Genomic DNA, 15108 nt, shown 5'->3' on the forward strand with positions numbered 1-15108 from the left:
CAGACATTTTTTTCCTTTCAGTGGCGCACTATGAGCTTGTAGATCTGCTATTTTTCAATAGCTAAATTATAACATAATGTTTAAAACACCAAAAGAGGTTCCCACGGTCCTCCCACCCAAAATGGGTTAAAAAATGTTTTTCAAAATGGTAAATAAAAAAAAAAAAAAGGTTTAAGCATATTAAGGGACCTCAACTGAGGTGACAAAAACTTTTGAAAATTGAAAAAAGCCAAGTCAAGTGGAGCTGAGCTTGTGTAGCACGCACGCAGTGGAAAAGCCAACATTGATTTGATAGAACATAGCAAGAGAGAAAAACATCAAATGTCACGTGGAACCAATGGACCTTCACCAATTATGACAGAAGATAGCTTCCACCTGCGCAGGCTGGGAAAATGTTAGCACACGCACGCACACAGACACAGGTGCACTCATTAGCATGTACACATGTGAGTCCACCTGAATGCGTGCATGCATTACATGGCCCTATATACACACACATACACATGCAGCACACATTGGCAGGCGCACACGGGCGGGCACACACAGACACACACACGCACACACACACACACAACACACAACACACACAACACACACACCCTGCAAAAAAGAACGTCTGAACAGAGATAAAAAAGGAAGTGTTGAGTGAAATCGCAAGTTAGTGAAAACAAACAGGAGGAAAGGAAAAATGAGGAGTCAACCCCCAGGAAGAAGACCAGAACAGGGAAATTAAACATCAACATACTATTCCTGATTATCCATGTGGCTGAATCTGTTCTTCATTCTAACACAAACACACAAACAAACAAAACAAAACAAAAGGACAAAGAAAACAGAAGGAGAAGGGTTGACAACAGGGTTGAAATCATATAGGCGGGGGAGGGGAGGGGGGCGTTCAAAATGAAACAAAAAACCATGTCATTGGTTAATGCATAGCCCTCCGAATATCGGGTGTCAGCTGTTATCTGGGAAAGGGAGAGCTCCGTTATATTCTGTTTCAGCGTCACCCAGCTTGATGGCTGCTCAGATGGTCATGGTCATTTAAAGAATCCACTTCAAAACACTCCTGACCACCTACAAAGCACTAAACAACCTGGCTCCCCCATACCTCTGCGTGACCTCCTCAAACGCCATGCCCCCTCTCGCTCCCTCAGGTCTAGTGGTGATGCAAACCTCCTCGCCGTCCCCAAAACCAAACTCCGTACGTGGGGGGGGGACAGAGCTTTCGCCTTTGCTGCCCCAACCCTGTGGAATGCCCTCCCTATAAGGCACTCAGAGATGCCCCCCACCCTTCAAACCTTCAAATCCACCCTCAAAACCCATCTCTTCAAAATTGCCTTCCCTATAGCTAACCCTTTTCAAAATGTCTTTTAATGTTCTTTAGCTTTTAGTGTTATTTTTCCTTTTTCTATTAAAGTCGTTTTTAATTTGTTGTTACCTCTGTAAAGCCCCCCCATGTAAAGCGTCTTTGGGTACTCAGAAAAGCGCTATATAAGTTTGAGATATTATTATTATTATTATGATGAGGAGTGGTGTGTGGTGGTTTGGGGTGCAGTTGGGTGCTTATAAGTGTCTTGCTCAAGGACACATGGGCGAGCCTGCTTCCCAAATGACCTCTCTCACCATTTAGCTATTATGGCAGTGGAGGTCGACTTCTCAGCCCAACGCACACACACGCACAATGAAGACTGTCATATACCACACAAACCCAACTGTCTGTGTGCGACAGACGGACGGACGGACGTTACGTTACGTACGTACATACAGACTCACAGGAGTGAAAACATAATCCCTCACCTGGTGGGGATGAATACATTTAAACGTGTGTAATTTTCCGGCCGTCATGTCACTATAAGTAGTACTGTAGCGTTGTCTTTTAAAAAATACCATGCAAAATGAAATGTATAATTAACACAGCGCATGAGCGCCCGCTCCTCCTTGGTGGAACTTTAACCCATTCTGTACGGGAACCCGTTTTGGTGTAAGCACCATGTTATGCTTTAGCTATTTAAAAATAGCAGATCTACAAGCTCATAGCGCGCCACCGAGTGGCACGCTACGAGCTTGTAGGTCTGCTATTTTTGAAAAATCGAAGAACGACTGTGACATTTTTAGAATCTGATCTCGGGTCAGAATGGGTTAATCAGACCAGTGTGTGTCCCGTGGAAACCTCGTATGAATCTGATCTCAGGTCAGAATGGGTTAAATGCGTCATCATCGGTATGCCATCGGGTTGGAAACCTCGTATGTCCCAAAACGGTTTGCGTTTTCAAATGAAATAAATATCTGCGTCAATAGACCCATATACAGGCAGTACTACTCGTCAACCAGTAGGTGTCCTATATACCAGACATCATCAGGGTCTAAAATGTCTCAATGGAACCACAACCTACTGCTCATGTACTGTAACGAGACAGAGAGACAGACAGCAGCCCTGCCACAGACAGTAGTACAGTATCTCATCCTCGTGGAAGGCTACTTCCGTGCACTCCCCTGTCAACGCACACGCCAAATATGTATCAATTAATTCCTTAACCCATTCTGACCTGAGATCAGATTCATACGAGGTTTCCACTGGACACACACTGGTCTGATTAACACATTCTGACCTGAGATCAGATTCTAAAAATGTCAGTCGTTCTGCAATTTTTCAAAAATAGCAGCAAATAGAGTATTTAAAAGGATAAGAGACTGAACTGGCGCGATATACCGGCCAAGGTGCCTGGACCGCTGAGCCACGGCCCCTAAGCCTTATATTTCTAACTTATTTCTAACCAGTAAAACGGACAAGAATACAAGAAGCACTGGGGGCAAGTGCGGGTTGAAAAAAAAAAAACGGGGCAAGCGTGTTTTGGGGCGAGCCTTCCGGTTAACTGTGAGAGTACATCCCTGGGTAAATACTACATATGATACGAACACGTCAGAGTATACTGTGTTCTGTTCAACACTGTGTACACAGAGATTATAAGACCCTGAGGCCCGTTCTAAACTGGCTTCTAAAGAGTTTCCTGACAAACATTATGTTGCTATAATTACATCAGTTGTTCTCAAATTGTTTTGTGTCGAGGACGCCTAAAATGATATGTATTTGGCCGCCGACCACCATCTAAAAAATATTTAGTTCCAGGGACAAAGATTTGAGTTAAAATTGTTCGCGTTCAAAATTAATATATATTATTAAAATATTTGCACACATTTTTGAGTACAGCCACACTTTGAGAACCAACATGTAATATATGTATAGTGTACATACCGTAGCTGAAATCTAAAATGACAGATGCTCTGTGTCAGTTCTGTTCAGTTCACTGGGGCTACTATAGTGAATATTGAACCAATGGAGCTTGTGACTAAATGATAACTATATATTGGATCCAGTGGGACACAGGTTCTCCTTTTCTTATGCCTATATATTATGCATGAAAGCAATGGATTTAGAAGGTTTCCACCCTATACAGCCGCGAAATATGCTAATGCCACTGTATAGGTTTGCCAGCAGTGACTTCTCTGAGTCAGCAGGCAAACAGCCAACAACCCCCCGCGGCCCGCCCCGTCCTTGGACACGCACGCACGCACGCACGCACGCACGCACGCACGCACGCACGCACGCACGCACGCACACAAAACAGTCACCAGAGAGTCTGTCTCTCTATCGTCACCATGGCTCTGTTCCCTTCCCTACTGTCAACTGTGGGATTCTGGGTAATGTCCCTAGCTGCTCGCTGAGTTGTTAGACCGAAAGAGAGAGAGAGAGAGAGAGAGAGAGAGACTGAGAGAGAGAGAGAGAGAGAGAGAGAGAGAGAGAGAGAGAGCTGACACTGTCCTCTGACATTCATCGTGCACGACATGGATGTTTTTCTTTATTTTTGGTCAGCTTACTGAACGAGGGAATTTCATTCAGTCATTCCTCAATTTCTGTTAATCCTGTGTTGCCTCCGACACCTGGATCCCTATTATCCTAATGACACATTTTATTGAAAAAAAAAAATGAAATTATATCAAATCAAAGCCAACTAGAAAAAGTGCCCCTGCCTCGTGGGCACAGAGTCTCCACCAGGGCAGGTCAGGCTGTGGCCTCCTGGTGGCGCTATAATAGGCCAGTGTGAAAATGGTGCCATTTGTTCTTATACGCCTTTTGATGGCAATTCGATGATTTGAGGCATTTTGTTCTAAAGAATGTGTCTTGCAAAAATCCACCTGTTGGTGTATATGGTGGTATAACAGGCCAATGTGAAAAGGCTGGGATATATTCCCCAGCCTAGTAGGAAAGAAGAAATGTTTTACAAAAGTCGGCCTCCTGGTGACGCTATAACAGGCCGTTCTGGAAAATGTGGGGCAGAGGTTCATCATTGGCATCCAGGGAGTGTGTGTGTGTGTGTGTGTGTGTGTGTGTGTGTGTGTGTGTGTGTGTGTGTGTGCAAAGTTTGGTGGAGACAATAACAATAAATAAACATAGCTGAGCCTGAGCTGAGTGGGTAGAGAAGCCATCTTGGAATTGACTGGGCAGTGGGAGGCACTGCACAATATAATCAAACATTTACAGTTACCATGTTTGTTTCACCATGTAGTAGGGCTGCACAATATTGTCTATTATTATAGAAAATGTATCAGCATGCGCAACATACTGTACATATTGCAGGAGCGAAGTTGTTATTCCGGTTTGTATTACTTTGAACAATCCAGGTAGGAGGACAAACGTGTTTGTCACAGGTGTTGACAGATTTACCAATCAAGCGATGAACCTATAGGCTATACATTATATTCTGTCCTATTCAGCCTGAGCCTCCCTTTAACCAGGTATAAATTATGTTTTTGTTTAGATTAGAACAAAAATGGTTTAACCCATTTTGGGCCGGGGAACCCCTTTTGGTGTTAGCATTATGCTATGCTTTAGCTATTGAAAAATAGCAGACCTACAAGCTCATAGCGCGCCACCGAGTGGCGCGCTACGAGCTTGTAGGTCTGGCTATTTTTGAAAAATCGTGAAAAATCTTTGAATATATATTCTTTGAGTTTCAGTTTCAGTCTTTCTTCTTCCTATTAAGCTATTCATTGGCTGGGTTCTATTTTAGCAGGAAGCCTATTAAAAGACACAAAGATATTCAAACTCAATATTAACTCATCATGAGTCATACTGTATCATCCTGCGATATTCCACACTGTTATGGCATACGGCATGTTTTCATAATATCGTGCCAACGTACCAAGTATAGTATTTTAATGTTTAACCTCCTAGACTGGTCCCGAATGGCAACTCTTTTCTTTTCAACCCTTTTTCTCCCCAATTTATTCATTATGCAACTTCCTCGAGGGTTCTTTCCTCAGAAAGCAAGCCTAGGGTGCCCCTCCCCCTCTTTGATTGTAATTCTGTTTAGTGTTTATATGTCAATAAACCAGTTCATGTAATCTAGAGTGAACGCACTAACCGTATGCTTATGCTTTAATGTATTTCTTTTTTTTCCCCCTTTTATTTTGTGATATCTGTAATGTTGTTTTTATTTAAAATTTCGCTCTCTTTCTTTGTATATGTATATTATTCTGTGTGAGGACCCCCGGAAGAATAGCTGTTGCCAGGTGTAACAGCTAATGGGGATCCTAATTCCTAAATAAACTAAACTATAAACTTGCTCTCATCAAAGCCACCTGAGCAGCCATCAACTGGGTGAAGTTCTCCCCCCCCCCCCCCCCCCCCCCCCACACACACACACCCCCGTCTCAGCCAACCACAAGCCGAGTCCTCACTGACCCTCCTGGGGAAAAACAACACCAAAAACCAAACATGAAATGATATGAAGATAGATAGCAATACAATAATCAATAGAAATAGAAAGGAGCAAGTCAAACATACATAAATGACATTAGCGACAGAAAGCAGTATGTGTGTATCCAGGATGGACCTTGAATGGTTTGAAGAATAACGTACACCGAACTTCAAAACGACAACAATTGTCCAACGAGACACAGCGTGTGTGCGTGTGTGTGTGTGTGTGTGTGTGTGTGTGTGTGTGCGTGTGTGTGTGTGTGTGTGTTAGGCTCCTCCTACCTGTCGGCATCGGTGACCAGTGCCAGGCGACCGTAGTCCCACGCCACCTTCCGCAGGATGGAGAACACGAAAAGAAGTACCTGCACACACGCACGCACACACACACACGCACACGCACACACACACACACACACACACACACACACACAGGAGAGACATGATTTTTTTGGGGGGTACTGACTTTTAACTCCCGAGATGGTAGTGAAGTGACCATTTAAGACCTTTTTAATAGTCCTATACCTGTGAAGTGAGGGGCGCTCTTATCCTCATACATCAGCCAATCAAATCATCACATTCTGTGCTATGGACGTGTGTCGCACGCACACGCGCGCACGCACGCGCACACACCCTGGTGGGTCAATCCATTGTTCCTTTTAAACACAATGGATTATTCCATCGATTAGCCTCGTCCATATCGACGATGGCAGCAGCACGTAACCTTCAAACCTAACAAAATGCAGCCTTCATGTAAGCCACAGCCCGCAGTGACGGAGCAAAAGTATCAATACTGCAATGTAGAAATGCTGTTAAAGAGTAAAAAGTCTGTTATTAAACATTTCCTCGCGTAAAAGTCAAGTCTTGGCATACTTGGCAATACATACAAGAGAGAAAAACCGAGTGCTGGATTTAGAGACCCTATAGTGCTTCTAGCAACATATTTTGAGTGCCACAATGTTTGTATTTTTCCAGTTTCTCATGTGTCTATGAGGTGACAGTACTTCATTAGACACCCTGGAGTCGTTTTTATGTGCAACGGCGTGTTAACTTTGTATTTAGGGTTTCTTCCTGGAGGCTGAACCCTTGACAGTCAAACGGGCCAATGAAGTAAACAGTAATATATTAGTGACACCACACTATCAGCCCCTCCCCTAACCCCTCCCCCTTTATCATACAACTACGAGCTTGTAGCTCGTAGTGACTTCAGTGATGCTTGCGGAACTCGACTTCGTCTCGTTCCCCTTATACCGCATCACTGTCGTGGCAATAATCACGTTAAACAACACCCTCTCGTGTATAATATTGCTTAATTAAACACTTAAATACTATTCTTGTTTGTCGTTACTATACTCTGCACTTGCGGGTTCGACCGTCTCTCTACTACATCCACGACAGAAAAGGGGACTTACCAGGAAGCACATGAAGTCGAGCGCCAGCACGGTGGGCACTCCGCCGAAGGGCAGGCCCTGGAGAACCGTGCTGCGGATGCGGGCCGAGTAGCAGTAGTCCTTGGACTCATTGCCGGTGCAGTTGTTGCCCACGCAGGACGGCCCGCCCACAAATATCACCATGGTTTATTAAAATCACCACCACCACCACCACGACACGCTTAGTGCCACGACATCCTTATAGCGTCCTGGAACAACCTGCAGGAGGAGGAGGAGGAGGAAGGAGGAAGGAAGGAAGGACAACGGGAGGATCAGTCATGGTGGGCGATAAGGATGCGGATATATTGACCCATTCTGACCTGGGATCAGTTTCTATAAAAATTGTCTTCCAAATCCTGACGCTTTTCTGAAAAAGCTGTGTTTTTATGTGTCAGTCGTTCTTGGATTTTTTTGAAAAATAGCCAGACCTACAAGCTCGTAGCTACGAGCTTGTAGATCTGCTGTTTTTCAATAGCTAAAGCGTAACATAATGCTAACACCAAAAGGGGTTTCCGCCTAAAATGGGTTGACCCATTTGGGCCCGACGTCGAAAAAAAAAAAAAAAAAGTCTTCTAAATCCTGACAGTTTTTTTAAAAAACCGTTCAAGTTTCTGTATCAGTGGTGCTCAATATTTCATGTCAAGGACCCCAGAAATGTATATATAATTCTCCTCCGCCACCTATCTGAAAATATGTTCTTCCAGGGACCCTCCACAAGCAAAGATTTGAGTTAAAATGTAATAATATATATTGAAAGATTTGAGGCACATCTTCACGGTTTTTCAAAATTAGCAGACCTACAAGCTCGTATAGCTTGTATTGCTATTTTTCAATAGCTAAAGCGTGACATAATGCTAACACCAAAAGGGGTTCCCCGCCCACAATGGGTTAATTGAATGGATTTTTTTTATTGGTACAACTATAGGGAGAGAAACAATCATGATTATACGTACTGTACTATGGATGGGCGATATGACATTTCGGACCGATATCCGATCGTAATGAATTGCTGTCCGATAACCTATACAGTATATAAACCGATGTCTAATATGATCTCATTCTGTATTAAAGAAAGTACTATAATCATTTTGTCCATTCAGAGCTATATAGGGATGCACCGGCGCTATTGAAATGTAGGCCCATATCCCGACAGAAACAGCTTGTATATGTGGTGTGGTATCTTTATTTAAAAGATTTTCCAACTTGCTGACCCCCCTTTGAAAGCTATACCCCAGAAAACACCGAACTAGCCTTCGGGATCACGACATATACTTTTTCAGGCTTTAATTATTAAAATGATTAAAAATGCAGAATGGGACATTCTGCATAATGGGTAATTGTACTTTTGGTGTTCCGATGCTAATACTTCACCCTTTTAACCCATTCTGACCTGAGATCAGATTCATACGAGGTTTCCACTGGACACACACACACACTGGTCTGATGAACCCATTCTGACCTGAGATCAGATTCTAAAAATGTCAGTCGTTCTTCGGTTTTTCCAAAAATAGCAGACCTACAAGCTCGTAGCGCGCCACTCGGTGGCGCGCTACGAGCTTGTAGATCTGCTATTTTTCAATAGCTAAAGCACGACATGATGCCGACACCAAAATGCGTTCCCGTTCAGAATGGGTTAACATCAAAGCTGAAGGACTTTTCTATTCGCCGCTGGCTTGCTCATTTCCTGCATGTGTGTCTGTCGATGGAGGATTGGGAAACCTTGACTAAATACAAGTATAACTCAGTCAGATTTGCGCGCATGCACGCACGCACACACACACACGCACGCACGCACGTGCGCACGCACACGTCTGTGTCACCGCTGGTGTCACCAATGCTAATTATTGTAGTGACATTCATCAATCCTCTGGTGTGACCAATTAACCTTCAACTCCTCAACCGTCTCAGACAGACACACACACACACACACACACACACGCACACACACACACACACACACACACACACACACACACACACACACACACACACACACACACACACACGCACACACACACACACACACACACACACACACACACACACACACACACACACACACACACACACACACACACACACACACACACACACACACGCACACACACACACACACACACACACACACACGCACACACGCACACACGCACACACGCACACACACACACACACACACACACACACACACACACGGTTCCAAAGTTCAACGACAGAAAATGCAGAAGTACAATTTCATCGTTGACAGCTCTATAGTCAACAATTCTGAACGTCGTCCACCAACCTGTTTTACCTCTATGATGGTTTCCTGTTTTTGGCTATGCAGAAGTGTATATTTGTACGTCTCTAAATGTTATGATGAATTGAACATGGTGGACCCTATTGTAAACAAGTGTATAACGCTTCATGGTGTCGTCCACAGTTTAAAATCGAGTTGTACTTGAAATGTATACTGTACACTTCTCCAATCGGTTAATACATACTTCAATCAATACATCAATAGTGGTTTAGCCTGCTGCACCCCACATGTAGTTGGTAGTATCACCCATACACGGGAATGTGAGGACATTCTGACCGGAGATCAGATTATAAAAAATGTCTTCTACATCCTGACAGTTTTCCATTCTGACCCGAGATCAGATTCTAAAAAAATGTCTTCTACATCCTGACAGTTTTCCATTCTGACCCGAGATCAGATTCTAAAAAATGTCTTCTACATCCTGACAGTTTTCCATTCTGACCCGAGATCAGATTCTAAAAAAATGTCTTCTACATCCTGACAGTTTTCCATTCTGACCCGAGATCAGATTCTAAAAAATGTCTTCTATGTCAGTCGCTCTTCGATTTTTTCCAAAAATAGCCAGACCTACAAGCTCGTAGCGCGCCACTCTGTGGCGCGCTATGAGCTTGTAGATCTGCTATTTTTCAATAGCTAAAGCATAACATAATGCAATAACACCAAAAGGGGTTCCCGCCCAGAATGGGTTTTTAACATGGATATGGTATAAAGAATGACATTCCTGAGAGCCGGTGAAACCAAGTCGACGAATAAAGGCCTACGGGCGTTGCAGCAAAACTCATATTACACGACAATTCCTAACCCTAAAGAATGAGCTGTATTTACAGTTGCACACATAACTGTACAATGCAATACACTAAACCCGACTGTAATGGAACATCCCGTCTGAACCAAAGCATTTCCCGTCTGACCTATACTACAGCTTATAGACCCAGACAACATTCTTATACGTCAATGTTTTGGTCACAAAAGCTATATCACAGACAGTGATGGGAAAGGAACTAGCTTTTTTTTTTTTACTTAAGTAAAGGTATCAATACTGCAATGTAGAAATACTCTGTTACGAGCAAAAAAAGGCTGGTATTCAAAGTTTACTTGAGTAAAAGTACAAAAGTATTGGTATAAAAAAAAATACTTTTTAGGCCTGACCTCGAAATTAAAAAAAAAAAAATCTTCTAAATCCTCCAGTTTTCTGAAATAAATATTTTCACGATAAAAATAAAATAAAAATAGCAGACCTATACAAGCTCGTAGCGCACCACTCGGTGGCGCGCTACGAGCTTGTAGATCTTCAATAGCTAAATTATAACTATGTTTAAAACACCAAAAGGGGTTCCCCCCCCCAAAATGTGTTAAAGTTCCTAAAGTGCAGAACATGTACTTACGTTACGTTCAACTGCTATACATGAATGTATAACTCTTGTTCGCTAGCTGTATTGACAGGAACACATTGGCAGCTATAGCCTGTAGGTCAGAGGTCACTCTATAGGTCAAAGGTCACTCTAGACTCAAGTTTATTTCACCAAATTAACTACACACTGGATACACTGCACGGTGAACGCAGTTATTACAACTACTGTACTTACTGTACTAACACTTTCCTCGACACACACACACACACAGACCAAAACTCTGCCACCGTAATGTGGAATTCCCTGACATCATCATCATCCAAAACATCCTTACAAAACTGGCCTGGGAGAAAGATATTCCCATTGAAATGATATAGGATCTCCACATATACACACTTTACTACATTTGTTGACTTTACTCAATGTGTTAATATTTCATGCGCCGTTGATGAATTGAATGCCGGTACATACAGGACAAGAATGGAAACAGGCCTCACACAGGACATTTGTTTTTAACGTTATCCCTTACTTATTATAGCTTAAGATGTTTTACTACGTATACCTCTGTGCCGTTTACATGTTGTGACTATAATAAAAGCATTCGATCAATCAAAAAGATCAACAGGACAATTGGTCCTCACAAGTATAGTGAATGCAAGAACACGCACCCTGATCTTTCCCCGTCTTTTCACCCCATGTTAAGATTTTAGCGTTTAGCTATTTCTATTCTTGTGCTTCTGCTATTTTTGAACATTTTTGAAGAATCTGGAACGTCTGAGAAGTAAAGTACCGATTGTCTGATTCAGAGGGCATTTGTAGAATCAAACTCAGGGGCTATACATTCTCAAATGTCCCATTTGTACCATTATTCAAATAAATGGCAAATGGTGCATTTATCTCAGTGCTTTTATCCACGGCGCTTTACATAGATTGTGCATTACATTCATTCACCCATTCACACACCGATGGCGGCGGAAACCATGCAAGGCACCAACTTGCTCATGGGGAGCAATTTGGGGTTCAGCATTTTGCCCAAGAACACTTCGACACTAACTCCCACAGGGATCGAACCGGGAACCTTCAGTTTGCCAATTAAGCGACCACTCTGGGTGCAGTACTTAGTTTAGACAGTGTTTTTGTTTAGACTAGTCATTGGTTGAACCAGTCATTAGTCCTATATACAACTACAACCTATCTCAAACCCTCACCCTATAAACCTATAACCTCCCACGGGGCAGCACACCTAAACCTATAACCTCCCACAGGGCAGCACACCTAAACCTATAACCTTAACCCATGTCTAACCAATGACTAGTCTAAACTAAGTATGCACCCCGGCCACTCTATACCCCTGAGTGACTGTCAAAAAAAACGTCAAAAAAAGCTCCTACCGACAGACAGACAGACAATCGGAGTGAGTTCCGTTTGTCAACCAACCTTCAGTGGTTTAACCCATTCTGACCTGAGATCAGATTCATACGAGGTTTCCACTGGACACACACTGGTCTGATTAACCCATTCTGACCTGAGATCAGATGCTAAAAATGTCAGTCGTTCTTTGATTTTTCAAAAATAGCAGACCTATGTACAAGCTCGAGTGGCGCGCTGTGAGCTTGTAGATCTGCTATTTTTCAATAGCTAAAGCATGACATGATGCTAACACCAAAATGGGTTCCCGTTCAGAATGGGTTAAATTACATTACATTGACACAAATCAATAGCATTCCATTCAGTATCATATCATGACTGAGCAGGAATTCACATCACAGATATATCCTTGCGGTCTAGAGCAGGTGCCCTTGTACAGTATCTATACACGTCTGCATATTATTCTATGCATGCATGTATATACATTGTCTTCCACGACTCAGGTTCCAGTGATCAAGCTATGTGTGTGTCACGTCATTAGCGATTGCCGGAATGTGCCGTCGCTTTTGAAATGACAGCACACGTATAGTGCATTCCGATCCTATGACGAGGCAATCCCCAACCCGACCTCGCATTTCACGAGTGCGACAGTCGGAAGTATATCGGTTACAAAGATTGTGAATGCTACATGTATGTTAACCCATTCTGAACGGGAACCCATTTTGGTGTTGGCGTCATGTTATGCTTTAGCTATTGAAAAATAGCAGATCTACAAGCTCATAGCACGCCGAGATTGTAGGTCTGCTATTTTTTTTTTTTTATCGAAGAACGACTGACATTTTTTTTTAATCTGATCTCAGGTCAGAATGGGTCCATCAGACCCAGTGTGTGTCCAGTGGGAAACCTCGTATGAATCTGATCTCAGGTCAGAATGGAGTTAAAAGCCTTTTTTCCCCCATCTAATGAAGTGCTTTGATTTTTTGGCTGCTGGCTGGGATACGGTATATTTATATACGTGCTTGCACCGCTGTGCGCAGCGCGCTGTCCGAGTGGAGACCTCGTATCGTCTCCAACAGACACGCTTATACTTTTCAGGAGATTATGGGGAAAAGGAGAACCTTAAAGGCATTCCAACGGATATACATTGTAGTTTATTATTGAAGTTATTCCGTGGAGATACAGCGTGACCGACCGCCTGACCGACTATTACAATTACTCTGTTGAAATATTGCGTGACGAACGGACGGACAGACAGACAGGAGCACACGCGTCACACATGCATTGATTACCACTAGACCTATACTGCAGAGCCGTTACCTTTAAACTAGGGATTCACCGAAAGGGAAATTCTTGGCCCGAAAACGAATATAGGAAACAGTTGGCCCGAAAACCGAATACCGAATATCCGAATATGATTAATATCATACATCTTTTTTCCTATACCATTGCTGTCACGGCCGTACCTTAAAGCTACCTGATTTATGGCAAAATAAATGGTTATATGGCAAACACTTAACTTATTAAAATATTAATCACTATTATGGGTCCATAAAACATGTATTCAGCTCTTTTGAAGACATTAATTCCATACACTATTCGGTGATATATTTTCTGCCTATTCGGGGCCGAAACCGAATAGGCCGAAAATGCATTTTTTAGCCATTTTCTGCCGAATATTTTCTGCGGCCGAATATTCGGTGCATCACTACTTTAAACACATCGTAAATCGGAGGTTTTGAGAAGAAAATGCTGCTACTGTATAATAGCCTACAAAGTGACTGCAAAATAATCGCTGCTATTTGTTTCAAAAAAGCTTTATATACCCCGTACAACATGTATATACAACAACAACACAATGTGACATTATGGCTCCGTTTACAAAATGCTGTATCAATTCAAAGGAGCTTAATTGGCATGAGAAAAACAACATACGTTTACATTGTCAAAGCAAGTGTCACGATATAATAAAGACAGTTGAAAATGGGGAACGTATAAATAGTATAGCAATTGCAATTGTCACTTTTGGACAAATAGCAGCATTTCATGGTCAGGACTATTTTTATAGTATAGATGAACAAGATCTGTTTAATAAAAGGTAGCAGCAGCTGCCCAGGTGGCGTAACCGTCTGGGCACCCCGACTGGTAATCCAGTCGCAGTGTGGCCGCGGGTTCGACTCCCGAAGCCCGACACGGCCTTTACTGCATGTCTTCCCCCCCCCCATCTCTCTACCGTTTCCTGTCAGCCTACTGACTGTCTGTCTGTCCCTTCAAAAAAACCAATAAAAAGGCGTAAGCCGCAATAAAATATCTTTAAAAAAAGAACCTCTTACTTAAACCCCAGGGGAGACCGGATTGGGTCTCCATTGACCCGCTGAGAGCTGCTCATGAGGTGGACAGCCCCGTTGCTCAAGAGGTTTTAACACAGGAATGAGCCTATAGATGCATATCAATCAAACCCATTGTCATGTGTGTGACCTTAGTGTAGGTGTTAACCCATTCTGACCTGAGATCAGATTCTAAACATGTCTTCTACATCCTGACAGTTTTCCATTCTGACCTGAGATCAGATTCTAAAAAATGTCTTCTATGTCAGTCGCTCTTTGATTTTTCAAAAAATAGCAGACCTACAAGCTCGTAGCGCGCCACTCGGTGGCGCGCTATGAGCTTGTAGATCTGCTATTTTTCAATAGCTAAAGCATGACATGACAGGATTCACCGATACGACACTGCTGGTACGAGTGTAGTTAATGTCTCAAGTCTTACAATTACAAGTTGAACTTGTCAGGGTGGCTTTTGTCAGGGTCGCCGCGGCTTGAAAAGTTTGAGAACCACTGAGTGACCTATAGCTATTGCTGTGCCGTTAGCACTGTGTGGAGTCCATGCAAGTCCTGTCTGTGTGTGTGCGCG

General features: G+C 42.9%; 1 protein-coding gene across 1 annotated transcript in view; it reads right to left on the bottom strand.

Moving 5' to 3' along the window:
- LOC308313427 (CSC1-like protein 2) overlaps positions 1-15108 on the bottom strand; it is a gene marked incomplete at its 3' end in the record, with an annotated part of 74314 nt that overhangs the window by 41598 nt on the left and 17608 nt on the right. The window contains exons 2-4 of the mRNA XM_080760524.1: positions 7168-7404; positions 6041-6120; positions 746-784 (exon numbers count right to left, since the gene is read on the bottom strand). Coding sequence (XP_080616650.1) covers positions 746-784; positions 6041-6120; positions 7168-7329 — 281 coding nt within the window. The 5' untranslated portion in view covers positions 7330-7404. The remainder of the gene's footprint in view (positions 1-745; positions 785-6040; positions 6121-7167; positions 7405-15108) is intronic.

The sequence above is a fragment of the Protomyctophum bolini genome (assembly GCF_963924005.1).
Source record: "Protomyctophum bolini genome assembly, chromosome: 3".
Classification (NCBI taxonomy): domain Eukaryota; kingdom Metazoa; phylum Chordata; class Actinopteri; order Myctophiformes; family Myctophidae; genus Protomyctophum; species Protomyctophum bolini.